Raw genomic sequence first — 19,528 nt, 5'->3', positions numbered from 1 at the left:
GCAACGACCTTGGGGAGCCTCAGGAGGAACAGAAAGAATTTTATTTATTTATTTATATATATATAAAGCCCTTCCAGGCTCTCATTAATTGTCTTTGCAAAGCTGCTTATCTCACCCTGAAGATGCCACAGGCAGTCAGTGCTGGTGTGGGAGGGGCCTGTCTGGACTGGGTGGAGTCAATGTTAATGAGGGTAGGGAAGGGATCCAGTCTGGCCTGGGCAGAGCTCCAAAGCACCTGAATTTAGCACTGGCCGGAAGGTCCCGGCTGATAAACCTGTCCACAGAGAGTCAGCACCCCCAGGAGCAGAGATCCAGGCCCTGTACCAACCTGCAGTATACACCATTTCGTGTGCGCCTCACCGCGGTCTCGTCTAGAGACCCAGTTCATAAACTTAAATGTCACAGAGATGTCTCAGAGAGCCCGGGGCCTGGATTCTGAGCCAGGACCCTCTCAGGGAAGAACCCACGCTCTTTCCAGAATGCCCACACACGTAAGCCATCCCCGGAAGCAGCCAGCCATGGAGCTTCTCCACGCCAGCACACTCCATGCTGTTCTCAGCACTCAGCTCCGTGGCTCGGATTCCAGCAGGAGCCTCCATCACCAGGGTGCATCCTGCCCGGCCAAGCAGGAGAATGGAACCATCACAGGCTAATGCCATGGACACACTGTTGCAGAAAGGAAGGGGAAATGTCCAAGAAATTACATGCAGAACTATGTGTGCGTTACGTACATGCCTCTTTCTAGAAAGATGGTCCTTGACTTAAATCGAATGACTCTTCTCAAATGTCTCTAAAAGTCTCAAAAAGAAAAAAAAAATCAGCCGGAAACCCCTTTAAAATCAAACTTACAGCACTGTGATATTGTGTGTGTGTGTGTGTGTGTGTGCGCGCGTGTGTGTGTGTGTTTCTGAGGAAGGAACTAGAGAGAGGTCAGTAAGGAACTAGCAAGAGGTAAGTGCAGACCACACAGCCATAGAGAAATCATGGGGACCTTTGAGTTCCTTGGGCGAAATACTTTCTTCTTATGTCTCAGGAAGGACTGCCTTTCCTATCAAAGCAGTAAATTGCATCTGGAAACACTTCCTTGCTGAACCAGCTTGTTCCATGACATAATGTACTTTGGAAGTTTCCCCGCAGCCAAATTAACAGGTGGCTGCTGAACAAAAGTTCAAAATATAATACTCTAAAAGAAAATAAAACCAAAGGTCCAAAAGTTTGCTTTTTTTTAAGGCAGGTGGTCATGAGATGGGTTTCGCTGCAACAATATCAAATATCCTCTACCCAGAATCTATGGATTTCTGGGGGGAAAAAACAAAAGCAAAAACCTTCTCCTGCAGCCTTTCTAACCTAAACACTACATCAAACTACTAAGGTGACTTTTAGAAACTTTTCACACTTGGAAGCATGAATGACCAGAAGACAAAATGAAGTTATAATTCTGATTTCACAGAAAGGTTCTCTAGTTTGCCCAGCGCTCTCTTCAGCTGAAAGGCTGGGACAAGCCTCCCCTTGTCTCCAAAGGCACATCTTGATGTGTAAAATGAGGAGGTTGGACGAAACCAGAAGTTTCCCAACCTGCTGTCTATCATGGTCTGTCTCTGTTTTTGATACCTGAGATTCCCAGCCAACATTCCAGGCAGCAGAAATCAGAATCCTAAGAAGTCGGTCCCAAGAGTCTGTATCTTAAAAGCCCTCCAAGTGACTGCGACACAGACCAGCGTTTGAGAACCACGTGACCAGATCCCTAGGAGGGAAGGCTTCCTGCAGCTCTGAACAACCCAATTGTTATCCAGAGGGAAGGTTACCGCCTCACTCTGGTTCCAGACACGGCGGAACTAGGCTGGAGCAGCCCGTTCCCGTTTCGGATCAGAATCAGAATCAGAAGCATGGGTTAAGGCTAGAACACGGAGCTCCGCACGGGGGTGAGCACAGCAGGGCTGCAGGCACGCGAGCACACGGAGCCCCGCACGGGGGTGAGCACACCAGGGCTGCAGGCACGCGAGCACACGGAGCTCCGCACGGGGGTGAGCACAGCAGGGCTGCAGGCACGCGAGCACACGGAGCTCCGCACGGGGGTGAGCACAGCAGGGCTGCAGGCACGCGAGCACACAGAGCTCCACGCGGGGGTGAGCACAGCAGGGCTGCAGGCACGCGAGCACACGGAGCCCCACGCGGGGGTGAGCACACCAGGGCTGCAGGCACGCGAGCACACGGAGCTCCGCACGGGGGTGAGCACACCAGGGCTGCAGGCACGCGAGCACACGGAGCTCCGCACGGGGGTGAGCACACCAGGGCTGCAGGCACGCGAGCACACGGAGCTCCACGCGGGGGTGAGCACACCAGGGCTGCAGGCACGCGAGCACACGGAGCCGGGGTGAGCACACCAGGGCTGCAGGCACGCGAGCACACGGAGCCCCGCACGGGGGTGAGCAAACCAGGGCTGCAGGCACGCGAGCACACGGAGCCCCGCACGGGGGTGAGCACACCAGGGCTGCAGGCACGCGAGCACACGGAGCCCCGCACGGGGGTGAGCACAGCAGGGCTGCAGGCACGCGAGCACACGGAGCTCCACGCGGGGGTGAGCACAGCAGGGCTGCAGGCACGCGAGCACACGGAGCCCCGCACGGGGGTGAGCACACCAGGGCTGCAGGCACGCGAGCACACAGAGCTCCACGCGGGGGTGAGCACACCAGGGCTGCAGGCACGCGAGCACACGGAGCTCCGCACGGGGGTGAGCACACCAGGGCTGCAGGCACGCGAGCACACGGAGCTCCGCACGGGGGTGAGCACACCAGGGCTGCAGGCACGCGAGCACACGGAGCCCCGCACGGGGGTGAGCACACCAGGGCTGCAGGCACGCGAGCACACGGAGCCCCGCACGGGGGTGAGCACACCAGGGCTGCAGGCACGCGAGCACACGGAGCCCCGCACGGGGGTGAGCACACCAGGGCTGCAGGCACGCGAGCACACGGAGCCCCGCACGGGGGTGAGCACAGCAGGGCTGCAGGCACGCGAGCACACGGAGCCCCGCACGGGGGTGAGCACAGCAGGGCTGCAGGCACGCGAGCACACGGAGCCCCGCACGGGGATGAGCACAGCAGGGCTGCAGGCACGCGAGCACACGGAGCTCCACGCGGGGGTGAGCACAGCAGGGCTGCAGGCACGTGAGCACACGGAGCCCCGCGTGGGTGTGAGAACACCAGGGCTGCAGGCACGCGAGCACACGGAGCCCCGCACGGGGGTGAGCACAGCAGGGCTGCAGGCACATGAGCACACGGAGCCCCGCGTGGGTGTGAGAACACCAGGGCTGCAGGCACGTGAGCACACGGAGCCCCGCACGGGGGTGAGCACAGCAGGGCTGCAGGCACGTGAGCACATGGAGCTCCGCGTGGGGGTGAGCACACCAGGGCTGCAGGCACGCGAGCACACGGAGCCCCGCACGGGGGTGAGCACACCAGGGCTGCAGGCACGTGAGCACATGGAGCTCCGCGTGGGTGTGAGAACACCAGGGCTGCAGGCACGTGAGCACACGGAGCTCCACGTGGGTGTGAGAACACCAGGGCTGCAGGCACGTGAGCACACGGAGCTCCGCGTGGGTGTGAGAACACCAGGGCTGCAGGCACGTGAGCACACGGAGCCCCGCGTGGGTGTGAGAACACCAGGGCTGCAGGCACGTGAGCACACGGAGCCCCGCACGGGGGTGAGCACAGCAGGGCTGCAGGCACGTGAGCACATGGAGCTCCGCGTGGGTGTGAGCACAGCAGGGCTGCAGGCACGTGAGCACATGGAGCTCCGCGTGGGTGTGAGAACACCAGGGCTGCAGGCATGTGGGCACAGCTGGGTGGAGACCCGCCGTGGATGAGTGGATAGGAAACTGTGCTCGAGACACTAACACAGAAAGAATTCTCCGTTGCTTATCTGAGACTTAGATTTAGCTGTTCTATTACTGTTCCTCAAACCCGGCATCCTTACACCAGTGACAAGTTTAATTTTTTGGGGGGGTGTCCCGTTCAATTCTTAATTCTGAGAACCTCGACCTCACAGAAAGAAAGCAGGTGCTTGTTCCTGTACAGAGTGGCCCCCGCATCTGGACATGAAGTCAAAATACTGTGTACAGAAGTGGAAGTTCCTTGTTGGGGGTGTGGGGGGGGGGTGATTGTGAATAAAAAGAACAGGCTGTCCTAACCTGGCTTCTTTAAGAGAAGAACAGGTTCCTGCTAGGACTCAGAAAAAGCCTCATTTTGAGGGATACAATAGAAAAATACCTCATCCTCTTTTAAAAAATGAACACTACGCCACTTCTGTGATGTGAGAGGGTTGGCCTTCGGATGGAACACAGCTGTTCAGTCCCCTCTAGGCTCACGCCGGCATTATTCTACAGGATAACGTAAGCCTGAAATCATCCTCCCAGTAAACAAACCTGTTTCCGTAATCGATCTTGGCCGTGACCTTCTTCTTCAGCTCTTTGAGCTCATCCTGGGGCAGCGTTCCAGAGAGAATCTGCGAACGCCACTCAATCAGGTCGTAGATCATGTGCCGCACGCTCCGGAACATCTCCCTGTTATCTTGCTGCGTGGAGGGGACAGAGAAGCCCGTGTTACCTCTTTGGGTTATCAAACAGCATCGTGTATTTTTGTTTTACTCCTTTCCAAAGATACACGCAGTGTATGCTTTGCAGGACAGAAGGCAATTTACATCAAATTAAAAAATGTTCGCAGCCTAGGACTGGAATGTGTTCTGCGCAAAGCAACGCCCGATCCGCTCTGCCCAGCATTTCCAGACCCCGCACCGCTGACATGAAGAGGGTGCCCTGAGCAGCGCCTGGACAGCGAGCCCCGGAGCCAGCCCACTTGAGGGACTGACCACCGAATGGACAACCACAGACACTGCTGCAGTCGGAGCCTAAAGATCCTGCCTGCCCGGTCTTCAGAATCTCTGTGCATGGGGAGAAGCTCAGTCACTAGACCTCACTGTCCCCTGCGCTTTGGAGGACATGGTGCCCCTCCCCGGGTGGGGGGCACTGTGGGTCACTCAACACACACAGAGAGGCTTCTGCAAGAAGCCAAATCAGAATTGGCAAGCTCTGGGTGCATTCATGCCAAAAGCAAAATGTAAACAAGATGCAAAAGTCACAGTGCTTAACATGTCCTCCTGAGACACCAAGGTTGAGGGTTCGATTACCGGTCAGGGCACATGCAGGAAGCAACCAATGAACGCATAAATAAGTGGAACAATAAATGAGGATTGATGTTTCCCTCTCTCTCTCTCTCTCTCTCTCTCTCTCTGTGTCTCAAATCAATAAAAATAAAAATTAAAAAAAAATTTTAAATTAAAATTCAGTCATTGCTTGTTAAAATAATGTCTCTTCTACATTACCGAACCTCTCACCTCACTATTTCTGGCATCTGACCTTCTTTCTAGGAACTTCGGGGACTCCCCACTACCCATTCACCACATAATGTCTTCGTGGATTATTTTACATCCCACAAATCCTTCTTTACAATATTATCCTAATTGTAATATATTAAATGGGAACTAAGTGGTCCACATTAATGGTTTATTGAAAAATTCTTTCCCTGTGATTAGTTCTCCTTTTCCACTTTTCTAAAGCCTTACCCAATATCTAAAATCCTTACTCTCAAAAAACATCAATAAACAGCCTGACCAGGCCATGGTGCAGCACAGATGGAGCACCAACCTAGGACACTGAGGACCCAAGTTCAAGGCCCCAAGGTCACTGGCTTGCACAAAGGCTCATCTGGCTTGAACATGGGATCATAAACATGATAACAGAGTCACTGGCTTGAGCACAAGGTCCCTGGCTTGAAGCCCAAGGTCCCTGGCTTGAAGCCCAAGGTCGCTGGCTTGAGCAAGGGGGCACTTGGTGTGTTAGAGCCCCCCCCCATCAAGGCACACATGAGGAAGCAATCAAAGAACAACTAAGGCGCCACACTATGAATTGATGCTTCTCATCTCTCTCCCTTCCTGTCTGTCTGCCTCTCTCTCTCTCTCTCTCTCACTTGCTAAAAATCAATTAATTAACTAAATCCTTAATCTTTTGCTAACTTATCTACAACAACAACAAAAATAACAAGAACCACAATAGAAACATTATATGCATTCTTCTTTGGCTTTGCACAAATCCAACAATACACGCCCATACAAGGCGCATGTAAATTTTACAAACGGAGACAAAGGGGGTCATTAGGAATGCCTACTCCAGGGGCTATACAGTGAAAACTGTGTCTACTAGCACATTAATCAACACCAACTCCTCCTTGTTTCACTGCCACATTTTCGTTTAAAAACTGGCTAAAGTTGAACAGAAAACACCGACTACAAATTGCTCAGCTTTCCACAAAGCAGTCATGGCTGACTTGACGCTCCTAGATTTCTTTTTTTTATTTAGAACGTTTGATGAGCAATTACTGCAACCGCTTATTAATGTGCATTTAAAGGAAACCACCACATAATCAGAAACAGCAAGCTGACCCAGAAAGCAGCTGCGGGATTTGAGAAGTTTTCCGTGTGTCCAAGAGACTGGCCCACTCATGTCCTTGCACGGCCCAGGCGTTGGCACTGGTGACAGGAGCATATAAAAAGAAATCAACAATTCCAAGGGCAACACAGGCTTCACCCGAAGGAAGTCTGCAAATATGAATCTACGTGCAAGGAAAGGCCCTGAGGGCATGTGAAATGGAAGAGGTCACAGCCCCAACCTCTCTGCACGAATCAGACTTCTCCCAGAACCAGTAGAACTGGACACCTGTCCACGAAGCCAGGATACAAATGATCCCCCCACCTCTGGGACAAACACGCTTAAATCTAAAATAGCAGGTAGTTCTCAAATGATAAGAGGTATGAGCTACAGGCAGACAATAGCAAAAATAAAATGAAATAAACAAATATATATAGATGATAGATAGATAGATAGATAGATAGATGCATAAATCAAGGGTAATCATCACCTACATTCTGAATCTATAAATAAGGACCTACTACAGTTTAAAATCAGACTTTTGTTTTTAAGGATCAAAATATAAACTTTGAGGGTACATCAACTCCTAAATGCCTAATGCTGTCTTCGAAAGCAAAGCAACCCCATTCCCTTCCCAACACAAAAAAGGTAAGACCCATGACCCTGTCCCTTCCAGCCACTTGACTGTCATAAGGACAGCTGCACCCTAACATAGAGCAGGTCAAAGGGCACATGACCCCCGAGGCTGAGCAGAATACTATGGAGCTGTACTACTCAGCTTGACATAAAACAGCCATGTTCTTTCTGGGTTATCACTCGGTCCTGGAGGTCTGCTTTTGAGGTCCCCAGAGAAAGAAAAGCACCCACTGGGACAGGAAAGATCCAGAACCATCACTGAGCTTTGAGTCACCAGCCCGCCCATCCTCTCACCACGTAGAGCTGCCTCCAGATGGTGGACCACTCCCGGAGCGTCGTGGTGACTTCCTGGATGAGCGGGAGGTCGCCCGGAATGACCGTTTCATGTTGCCTGGAAGAGAGGAGGGAAGGGCCGCTGAAGCCCACGGGTCACTCATCCCTGCTGGCCACACCCTGGCTATCCCACACCTACGCCATCAGGCACATGGACAGAAAACATACCAACGAGACAGTAGCCACACCTACGGATGCATATGTCTCCAAGAGCGGCAGGTGATGTTTGGACAAAGCCTGAGAATGTTCATCCGTCACCCTACATGTCAGCTGTCCACCCCCCAACATCAGGCCGAGACGAGGAAGTCAAAGAACACGCTCCATGTAAAGTCTTCAGAACATCAAGGTCTTGGAAAGTGGAAAGTGCCTTCACACTGGGCGGCACCCGTCTGCCTTACACGTGCCATAAATTACAGCCACTCTGTGTGGCACCAAAACGCAGGATGGGGTTCCGATGACTTCCACATTTCCACCACGCATGAAGCTCATTATTATAGGATAATACCCGGCCGTCATCCGTGACCAACTGGGAGCGAACTTCATGCTTTCAGATGTCCATAGATACTCGATCTGATCCACAAATTCTGATCACCCTCTTTCCCTTTCTTCTCTAGCCCAACAGGTGAGCCCTTGATGTATTCCTTACTCGCTATCTACGGGGGCAGTGTTTTTATGAAATCAACCATTGTGTTCTGGTCACGTGTTCTGGGTTGGGCATAGTGCCACAAAGTCACAGTACTGAGGACTGCAGCAGAGGCTGAGTCTGTGGCCTGTGGGGTGAGCCCGCTTGGCCCGAGAAGTCCTAACCAGACACAATGTCCCGAACAGATGAGACTCCAACAGCACGGATCATACAGATCCACCTGGACATCTTGTTCTGCACAGAGTCCTTCCCCGAGGGCAGAACCCTGAGTTCGGCTCACAGGTGGGCTTCAGCCTGACTTTCTGATGGGGGGAGGCTCCCAGAAGAAGAAGCAACGGAGTCCCGTCATGGGCTCCACGGGAGCAGCAGGGACCAGATGTCCGAGGGAGGCATGCGTATGAGACCACCCCCCACAAATATGGCCTTTAGGAATTACCCTTTGATGGGACACCATCGGTGCCCGTTACGGGACGTGACTGCGAAAACAGCCCTGCCAAGTCTCAGTCCAGGTTCCCCAGGAGGGATGCTAATGAAAACGTGCTACGGTACCCTCTTCAGGGCCACTCACGGGGCCCCCGGGGGAACTGAGGACATCTGTCAGCACCTGGGTGGCTTTCATCTTCCTGATCCTGAGTTTCATGCTGAGTCCAGCGGGCTCTCCCAAGGGCACCCAGAGGCTTGGAGCTCAATCAGACCCCGCTCAAACCGCACGGAGAGGGCCTCCTTCTGCATGCTCTTTTCCGTTCTCTGTTCAGCATTTGTCTTACCCTCTCCCTTTTGATAAGTCTGGCCTGTCTCATGAACTACTGTGTCCACTGGCTCTAACACACGTAATATGGCGGTGTTGTGTTATCTTTGTAACCGCCTGCTCACCTGTGGAGGGCCAGCAGTGCACACACGCAGCAGAGCCCGCCACACCGGGCCATGACGAGAGTGAGGGGACGAGCACTCCGCAGGGTGCAGGAGGAATGCAATGAGTGAGTGGGACAGAACGCCTGGGCAGCGGTGGTGATTCTTATTAGTGACTGGTTCTGTGTGATGGAGCCAGACCGCCCGGGACAAGTCAGGGCTGGAGGTCCGATCTGAGTGTCAACCACAGACAGGGAACCACTGTGGTTTCAAGAACAACAGAGGCCATCTCAAAGGCGGGGGGGCAACAAAGAACAAGGAGAACCCTGGAGTGGCAGGGGCAGGGACAGCATAGGGCGGCCACAGAAACGGGGAAAGAAAAGGTCACGCGGACAAGGAGCTTGTAAGTGACGTGAAGCCAACGTGAGCGGCAATGCAGGGAAGCCACAGGAGAGGACGACTGAGGGGACACTTCCCGTCTGGAAACCGGGGCACACCGGTGACGTGACAGGACGGGGGAGGGGACAAGTGGGGACTATCTTGGTTGTGGGGAAGAGGGGACAGAATGGGTGACCACAGTTGCTTAACCGTGATGCGGGATGTCCGAGAGTGAGGGAAGGCCGGTGTCCAGGGCAAAGAGGAACCACACGAGAGAGGGGCCACTTGCGAGAGACACAGGACGGTGACTCTGAGTAGCAAGGAGGCAGGCAGGGGCGGAGGACGCAAGTGTGGCCCGCACGGGGAGGGGGGAGGAGCAGGAGTAGAGAGGGAAGGCAGACGGAGGAATGGAGGAGGGAGGAGATCACCGTGTGGTCAGAAGACAGGAGGTTCTTGGCCCGGAGGGAGGAGAAAGGCACGGAGGTCCAGAGGGAGCAGCAGAGGGTAGGCAGGCCCATCAGACAGCACAGGGCACGACGACAGGGAGCCCCAAAGCCTGGGAGAGGAAACCGCTCCCACACTGCTTATTTCCCCCGTGCTCCATTCAACGCTCACCCTGGGGCACCTTCTCCCCGGACCCGGACTGGAATGGGGACCGGGACCCGGAACAAAAGTGTCTCTATCGGTGCCTGTCTCTCTCACGGGCAGGGTGGGACTCTATTTTCTGAAAACTAAAATAACCTCTTGTTCGCTTTACTAATTAAGGCTTCATAATCATAGTTTCTGTAGATTCGTTTGTATTCATCAAAGTGCTGTCTTAGAGAAGTGAATCATCCCCAGTCTGACTTCTACACTATCGCTGACCAGGATGGACGTGAAATAGACAGGGAGTAAAGTCCCCTTTATTCAGTCAGTCCCACAACAGGGGAAAAGTTCCCACGTCTTCCTTCTATAGCTTCCCTTTAGAATTAGGCATACAAAACATGTTCTCCGCATTACAAACCACAGGAGCCGAGCTGGTCCTTCCCAGGGTCGGTGCTTTTAGAACTGACACACAATATGTAACTGCGTGTGAATACGCAGCAGAGACAAACAGGGAAATATTGTGAAGCGCCTTCTTCCCAACTCACACCTGGCCATGCGTGTGCCATTCCTGCACAAGGGGTTCCTGCTCTGTGAATGTCCTTTCTAATGACCGTGTGCATTACTTTTACAACCTCTAAGAAACATACATCACAGTTGGACAAATTGTACATCATGCATGTCCCAATTTGTGTACCCTAAACTCCGCTTGTACCAAAGCCAGCAAGGTCTGCCAGAGGTGGATTCTGAGCTGGGGGTTTGGGTGCAGGGCTGGGGGGGAGAGGCATGTGCAGCCTCTGCCTTGTTGGGTAGCTCACTGAGGAGGCCCAGGACTCTAGGATCCTTCCCAAAGTCGACATCGGGTTCCAGGACAATGACTGCAGTGAAGGAGCTGACGTTAGACTCTTCAAAGGCTCAAAGCCAGGTTTCATGCAACCCTACAACCCCCTTTCTCTCCCCAAACTCCTGCCCCACCTCGGCCAATCACACCCGCTGTCCAGCCTCCCACCATCACCCTGCCCCTGGAGCGCCAGGAAGGCCAACCATTGCGCTCGCCATTTCAACACCCAGACCACACTCACCCTTTTCCTTCAACGATGGCGTCTTTAAGATGAATATATGAAGCGGGAAATATACCCTGGGGGGAGAAGAAAAAAAGACAGTTTTTATCATCAATATGAATACTGATTGCCAATCAAACACCTTGTCTCCAAGAAGGTGGGGATCAGTGGATCTCTATTAATTCAGCAAGTCTAATGCTAAGTCTCACACGCAGCAGAGCAAGAAAAAACAAAGCCTAAAAGGTGGCAACTGGGTTCCAAAGAGGCTGCTGAAGTCTTAGAAAAAATAAACCAGAAACAAACACAAATACAGAAGTAACTTGTTTGCAGAGAAAAAAGAGCCCATTTTCACTGTTGACCCAGCCTCAGGCAGATCCGCAGCCACCTGATACGCTGACACAATTTCCGAAGATGTTCTATGACAGTTCCTGACCTCAAAGGGCCAAAATCACCACCAAAAGTTAGTTGACACCACTGATCGCTCCGTACGCACTGACTACTGACCCGACCCACACAGACTTTCTCAAGAGTCTCCAAACAGAGGGGCCGGGTGGTGAGAGACAGAAATTAGCCAAGCTCGCCCCATCCTCATGACTCCAAGGGTGCACCCTGGTTTACAGAGCTCTGCATTGCCACGTCCAGCACACGGGAACAGAGCCAGGGTGACAGCTCCTTGGGCAGACGTTCAGGGCCAGGCACAGTCCACCAAGGGCTGGTCCTGCTTCCCTAGCAAGCCGCAGACCTCCCTTCCTGGAGGGAAGCAGGGGCGAGCCCCTGAAAGGGAAGGGCTGGGCTCTTGGGCAGTCCGCATGCAAGCCAGGTACGGCTTCCTGCATGAGAATCAGGGCGCGCATCCATAATCCATCCAGGAGCACCGGTGGCTTACACACACCTACGGCGGGAACAGGCGCGTTCGACTAGGTTCCCCTGGCACCTGGCCCCGAGGGATTGGCACAGGCCATGCAGAAGCCCACCACTCATCATGCTTGGGAAGGACCCAGGCATCACGAGTCCTGATCCTCCTGCTGACCAGGGAAGTGGCCGTCCTTCCTGTAAAGAAGAATTATCACAGAGAGGGAAGGAGTGGGACAGAAAGACAGAGGTTCAGCAACAAACACAACAGTCCATGGTGGTCCACGACCCTAATCTCTTTAATTAGTAAAGTCCTCAGATCAAACTCAGGGTTGCATCTGCAGGAAGATACTCGTAATCATAGAAGAGGCCATCAGTGTGAAACACAACGTCTCCTGAAAGAAATCTATTCCACCACCAGCCGGTTTGAATCTAACCTTGTTCAAACCTCAAGGATCTAGGCCATCGGGTAGGGAGAGCCCTGTGGCCCAGTTTGCGCCTGGCAGGGTGAGTGAGAAGTCCTTGCTTGAGCCACTAACTTCAGAAGTGTAAGTTACAGGCTCAGGACCACAAGAGGAGCTCAGCCCAAGGAAGAGATAATAAGAGGCAACGCTAAGAAACAGAAGAAAAATGAACCGCTGGTCGAGCATAATTAGATAGTCAAGTATATATAAGTTACCGTGGACAGCCTGACCACATCTTGGCCAGGTCATTACTTCTAAACCATAAAATGAGAAAGAAGAGCCATCAATCAGTCTGTGGAGCTAAAATGGGACACGTCACAGCAGAACTGTGCCCGGAAGTGTCCGCCACAGTCATCGAGGTGTAATTGCATGCCTTGCTTCTCAAGTTCAAACACCACGCAGGCAAACGGCCCGCCCAGAGAGCAGAGGGCCTTTCTCCAGCCAGCCCACAGATGCAGTATGGGAGGGGTCACAGGTGGCGGGGGAAAAAAGTGAGCGTGAGCTCCTCACATCTCTCGCTTCACCATCAAGGATGCTGTCAGGAAAAGATCCTGACCAGCTTCCTGGTTTTGTTTTTTATTTGCTGACGCCATTAGACCCAGGTTATTCTATTGCACATCCTGTGCTCAGAAAGGATGCACAAGTCTACCAGGAGAAGGGGCAGAGCCCAGCTTCCATGACCACAATACAACAATGTATCACAGCCCAGAAATGCACTCACTCACAAACCAGGGCAACAGTGTATCAGGGCCCAGCAATGCACTCACAGACCAGGGCAAGTGTATCATGGCCCAGCAACGCACTCACAGACCAGGGCAACAGTGTATCACAGCCCAGCAATGCACTCACGGACCAGGGCAACAGTGTATCACAGCCCAGCAATGCACTCACGGACCAGGGCAAGTGTATCATGGCCCAGCAACGCACTCACGGACCAGGGCAACAGTGTATCACAGCCCAGCAACGCACTCACAGACCAGGGCAACAGTGTATCACAGCCCAGCAATGCACTCACGGACCAGGGCAAGTGTATCATGGCCCAGCAACGCACTCACGGACCAGGGCAACAGTGTATCACAGCCCAGCAACGCACTCACAGACCAGGGCAACAGTGTATCACGGCCCAGCAATGCACTCACCGACCAGGGCAACAGTGTATCATGGCCCAGCAATGCACTCACGGACCAGGGCAACAGTGTATCACGGCCCAGCAATGCACTCACGGACCAGGGCAAGTATATCACAGCCCGGCAACACACCTCACGGACCAGAGCAATGCACTCACGGACCAGGGCAACAGTGTATCACGGCCCAGCAATGCACTCACGGACCAGGGCAACAGTGTATCACGGCCCAGCAATGCACTCACGGACCAGGGCAACAGTGTATCACGGCCCAGCAATGCACTCACGGACCAGGGCAACAGTGTATCACGGCCCAGCAATGCACTCACGGACCAGGGCAACAGTGTATCACGGCCCAGCAATGCACTCACGGACCAGGGCAAGTGTATCACAGCCCGGCAACTCACTCATGGACCAAGGCAACAGTGTATCACGGCCCAGCAACGCACTCACGGACCAGAGCAATGCACTCACGGACCAGGGCAACAGTGTATCAGGGCCCAGCAATGCACTCACGGACCATGTCAACAGTGTATCACAGCCCAGCAAGGCAGTCATAGACCAGGCAACAGTGTATCACGGCCCAGCAACGCACTCACGGACCAGGGCAAGTGTATCATGGCCCAGCAACGCACTCACGGACCAGGGCAAGTGTATCACAGCCCAGCAACACACTCATGGACCAAGGCAACAGTGTATCACGGCCCAGCAACGCACTCACAGACCAGAGCAATGCACTCACGGACCAGGGCAACAGTGCATCACGGCCCAGCAACGCACTCACGGACCAGGGCAGGTGTATCACGGCAAAGCAATGCACTCACGGACCAGGGCAACAGTGTATCACGGCCCAGCAATGCACTCACGGACCAGGGCAACAGTGTATCAGGGCCCAGCAATGCACTCATGGACCAGGGCAACAGTGTATCACGGCCCAGCAAATGCACTCACAGACCAGGGCAACAGTGTATCACAGCCCAGCAATGCAGTGTCTGTGTGCACATGTTGTTCAGAAAAGAACAATTCAGACAAGATCGGGTGCATTCAGGATGGTATGGCCGTAGACAGGAAAGAACAATTCAGGGCAGCCCATACTTTGACCCATGCATAGTTTAAGTTCAGAAAAGGAGATAAGGAAAATGCGCAGACACAAATGAGACAGAATCGATTTCCTCTCACAGGGTGATTTATGGAGGCACAGGCACTGGCTTTAACAAAAGGAGCAACTTACCTTCTTTGACTTTTTTCTTAAGGTGTAACCTCTGTACCACCCTAAACAAACAAAAGAGGAGACAGTTAGTACAAGGAGACAGCCTAGGGTCCTAATAATGCCTTCCTGTGATGTAAAAACCTATTGTTTTGCAGACATTGGGAAGTCAGTTAAGTCACCAGAACTCAACAGTCCTAAAGCTTTGGAGACCCATGATGGGGTTTTGCAGTCTCAATACTGGCCTTGAGGCCTGGCTAGTCTAGTGTCCTGAACAGACAGACACTGGCTCCTTCACTTCCATCTGCCACACACGGCCCTGAAGGGTCACTATGAAGTTAAGAAGCACAGTTCTGAGAAGAGGAATATCCTTTTGCCCACTCACCCCTAAGTAGGCCCCTTAAGAAGGCACTCTCCTAACTCTCTCTCTGTCTGACTTGGATTGGGGTCACCGCCAAGTGCAAATACCAGCACCCTCAGATCATTAAGAGCTTCCCCATAACAGAAATCCTATTGAGAGCTAACTTCCTCCTGAGCTCTGCCCTGGAGCAGCCACAGCCACACAAAGTGCTTCTGTGGCAGAGGCCCCAGACAGGGCGCAGCGGGCCAGGAACACAGGCCCACCAACCCCCTCAGGGTCTGGCCCAGACTCAAGTTCCCAGTCCCTCCATGTGGGAGCAGAAGACCAACAGACAACAGCTGTTCACATGACTTCCACACTAAATGGAAGAGCCCCTTCGATGAGGGACCAGACCTGAACACACCCTAGGAACCCACCCACCAACTCAGGTGGAGAACAGAAATTGTCCCTGCTAACATCCATGGGTCCACAGCCAGTCACCGGCCTCCTAACAGCTCAACCACAGCATGACGTCTGGGAATGTTTCCTTATCCTAAACACTCTGAGGTCACTTGAGGCTACCTCCCTCGGAGAAAGTGCATCAAAAGCTCCCATTCCAACTCTGTCCACATAAGCAAAAGGACCAAGCCTAAGTGTCACCGTGAGCACGTGGAAAGTACAGGTGGAGTCACTTCCCACAGAGGAACCAACTACCGGGGTTTTTATACAGCATCAAACACTCAATCCCAGAAACCAGGGGCGTTTGAATCAGCTCAGAAATGATGGAACACAGGCAAATGCTGGAGCCAGGGCAGGACCCCTCTTTAAAATAACTGTCACCGCCAGAGGCAGGGAAGCCAGCAAGTGACAGGGTCATGGGGGAGCATAGTCCTCAGGGATGATTACATCGATACTTTCTGAGTGTTCAGACAGGATGAGCAGACGCCTGGGTGCCTCGCAAAGGACTCGCTAAGACCTCGAGAACACCAGCTGAATCCATGCCACCTTCCTGACAAGGGGACTGAACAGAGGGAGTGGTGCAGGTCACCAGAGATACATGTCTGGTGTTCAGAGGCACAATTGGAGGATTACCTCCCAAGAGCCATGGTTTCCACGGCAGTCCAGAGCTGGTGACATCTCGGATGCTGTTCATAGACAGTGACGCAGTAGGAGGTCACTGCGGTCCGGGATTCAGGCTTCCACTGACCCAATAGGAAGGGCTACCTGCCCTCCCATGTTTGTGTCTCTTCTGTATGTCCAGGATTGATATGCCCTTTTTTTTCTGAACCTGACAAGGAACTTGTGCCCTAGAATATGTAAGGAAATACTGCAAAGGGACAAGAACAAAACAGAAACCCAGGAAAATGTAAGCAAGAAGAAACCCAAAGGACTCATACTTGAATGAAGAGATGCTCCAACTCACTAACGAGCAGAGAAACCAACATGCAAAGCACAATATTGCTGCACAATCAGAGTCATTGAGGCTGTGACCCGGCAGGATATGGGCCACCCCTGGGTACTGTGGGCAGCAGTGTAGACTGTGGCAATTAGTGTGGGGGCAGCCTGCCCTACTTACCCAGTATCTATAATGCCCACACCCCACGACGCCCCCATCCGTGCATGGTGCATGGGATCTCAGAAATCCTGATGGCAATGAGCAGGACGCAGGTCTGGCCTGCCCACGGCCATGAGACAGTCACTTAATAAACATCCGTGATCTTGGGTCACTTCTCCTGACAGCTTGACCCTGGACACTGCATAAAGGCAGGGGTATGCCCTCAATGACCCCTCACAGCCCCTTCCGCCCTTCCGGTGACCCATAAACTTCCTTTTCCTTGTTCTATACCCCAAGCCTTTAGGAGCCCGAGACAGAGAATTTAACCAGTCCTTGAGGGCAAATTTGTTTTTGGAAACTTAATATAAAGAGCAAGAGCCTCTAGGAATTTTATATTCCCTAGGGTACTCTCAGTAATATCCTGAGAAGGATCACACAGAAAAAGAAAATCAAATTTGACAAACGAAAATAAATTTTCAAGGAGGAAAAGTGGGGGGGGGGGGGGTAAGAGGAAAGAAGAAGAAAATACCAAATTCGACAACCCATGAAATTTCAATAGAATAAGAGGGAAGAGGAGAAAGACAATTATTCCATTGATAGCTAGGGCAGTAAAACCACCCTGTCTTCCAAAGTCCAAACTGTTCCCCAAGATGCATTTCTCTGACTGGGTTCTGACTCAGCCAGAAAGACAGTTTCCAGATAAGGGGGATTCGTTCTACCTTAAAGAATCTTTACAAAGAGTAGAGTATGTTAAACAAAATTTGGAAGATTGACTAGCTCAGCAAATAAACAGTCATCGAAGGGTTCTTTCTCAGGATGCTGGCCCAAAATTCAAACGTCTGCTATCCAGTTGTGGTGGATTTTTTTTTTTTTTTTTTTTTTCTTAAGTGAGAAGCAGGCAGGCAGAGAGACAGACTCCTGCATGCATCCGACCAGGATCCACCTGGCAAGCCCCCTCTCGGGTGATGCTCTGCCTATTTGGGGCTGTTGCTCCGTTGCTTGGCAACTGAGCTATTTTAGTGCCTGAGGTGAGGCCATGGAGCTATCCTCATCGCCCGGGGCCAACCTGCTGCAACGAAGCCATGGCTGTGGGAAGAGAAGAAAGAGAGGGAGAGGAGGAGAAGCAGATGGATGTTTCTTTGTGCCCTGATAGGAATCAAACCCAAGATGTTCATACACTGGGCCAATGCTCTACCACTGCGCCACTGGGCCAATGCTCTACCACTGCGCCACTGGGCCAATGCCCTACCATTGAGCCACTGGGCCAATGCCCTACCACTGCGCCACTGGGCCAATGCTCTACCACTGAGCCACTGTGCCAATGCTCTACCACTGAGCCACTGGGCCAATGCCCTACCACTGCGCCACTGGGCCAATGCTCTACCACTGAGCCACTGTGCCAATGCCCTACCACTGAGCCACTGGGCCAATGCCCTACCACTGCGCCACTGGGCCAATGCTCTACCACTGAGCCACTGGGCCAATGCCCTACCACTGCGCCACTGGGCCAATGCTCTACCACTGAGCCACTGGGCCAATGCTCTACCACTGAGCCACTGGGGCAATGCCCTACCACTGAGCCACTGGGCCAATGCCCTACCACTGAGCCAACTGGACAAGACCTTTTTTTTTTTTAATTAATTAAATGCATAACAGGGATCACTGACTCACCTAAGGATGCCACTGCTTTAGCGAGGACATTCTTCTTACGAAGCAAAGGACAAGCAGTTGCAGCCCCAACATCCCCCAGGCCACACAGGAAATCACTATCTGCTCAGGAACAATGTCACTGCCCCTGTTTATATTAACCAGGATTCTAGCTGCAGCTGACCCCAGGGGCAGGGGTAGGGGGCAAAATAAAAGAGACAGAAGGATTTTTCCCTTCAGATCAGAAAAGTGTTTGCGACAAGAGGTTTGATCCCTAACCTCTCCATTTCCCTCTGTTTCCTCTCAGCCGCTGTCAATGTCTCCCGACAGCAGATAAGGGGGCCCAAGCATCCGCTGGTGAGACAGACAGGAAGCAGGCACAGGGCACCCCACCACTCCTCACCCCTGTAAGGACAGGCTCTGTGTCTACAGTGTTCACATCTGATCTGCTTCCAGGAGGAAGCTGCTAAAGCCTTTTATTCCCCATCCCCCAGAGGGCTTTTGTAGGATTAAAGGGTGCAAATGGAATAGAATTCTAAATCGGCGTGTGTCACATGGGGAAGTGAGGAACAAGAATGTGGGTATGTGACCAGGCCTGTGGGTATGTGGCCAGGCCTGTGCCTGTCACAGGAAGTCTCCAAGGACCCCAGAGTGAGCTCAAGCTCGCCTCATGCATACACGCTGTGCACCGCTCCCCCCCCCCATGGCGTGCAAAGTGGATTTCTCAGACGTACTCTGCAGTTCAGTCTGTGGATTAGGAGGGGGTGCTTGCCGCGCCTCTCCCCCCACCCCCACCTCCTGCTGGGAAGGACTTGGCTAAAACCCAGCCTAAAAGCAATTTTGCTGTTGAGATGATCGATTTTAATTGCTTCTGTTTATTCCCAAACTATAATGGGGAGTCGCCTCTACAAGCAGGAAATACAGCCACCAACTCAATGGGACAAAACTTCCAGATCAGAAAAATGAAAAAAAAAAAAAAAATCAAGCTCCACCATTGCTTCTCCTCTGTGCACCAACAACCCCAGGACAAAATAAAAGGTGGCCGGCTCAAGTAATCTGCAAAAGACTCGACACAAACACGACCGTCTACAAAACCAAGGACGTCTGAAAACCAGTCACTGACTCACATTTATTGGATAATTCTAACAACTGCTTCCCTGAACCACATCCCACAGAGCTGTGACAATCTCTGCTCACTCCTGGGAAAATGGGGTCACAGATTTTAAAAAGAAAAGGAAATCAGAAATGGCGATTTTGATTCCTCTGAGGACATTATGAACCAACCTGAGCAGGAGCACCATGCCCTTCACACAACCCTCAAAACAATGACTTGGATACTATCTTACATGTATTGCTACATTTATTTCAAGTAGTCAGTT

The 19,528-nt window shown here is 52.6% G+C and overlaps 1 protein-coding gene across 2 annotated transcripts in view; it reads right to left on the bottom strand.

Annotated features, from left to right (window-relative positions):
- The window catches only part of DOCK1 (dedicator of cytokinesis 1), a 437,923-nt gene that overhangs the window by 380,226 nt on the left and 38,169 nt on the right, over positions 1-19,528 (bottom strand). For both annotated transcript variants that reach the window (XM_066240428.1, XM_066240429.1), the window contains exons 3-6: positions 14,632-14,672; positions 10,982-11,037; positions 7,409-7,505; positions 4,421-4,569 (exon numbers count right to left, since the gene is read on the bottom strand). In XM_066240428.1, coding sequence (XP_066096525.1) covers positions 4,421-4,569; positions 7,409-7,505; positions 10,982-11,037; positions 14,632-14,672 — 343 coding nt within the window. The remainder of the gene's footprint in view (positions 1-4,420; positions 4,570-7,408; positions 7,506-10,981; positions 11,038-14,631; positions 14,673-19,528) is intronic.

Source organism: Saccopteryx bilineata, chromosome 7 (genome assembly GCF_036850765.1).
Source record: "Saccopteryx bilineata isolate mSacBil1 chromosome 7, mSacBil1_pri_phased_curated, whole genome shotgun sequence".
NCBI classification, from domain to species: Eukaryota; Metazoa; Chordata; class Mammalia; order Chiroptera; family Emballonuridae; genus Saccopteryx; species Saccopteryx bilineata.
This window is presented reverse-complemented; position numbering and strand designations above follow the sequence as displayed.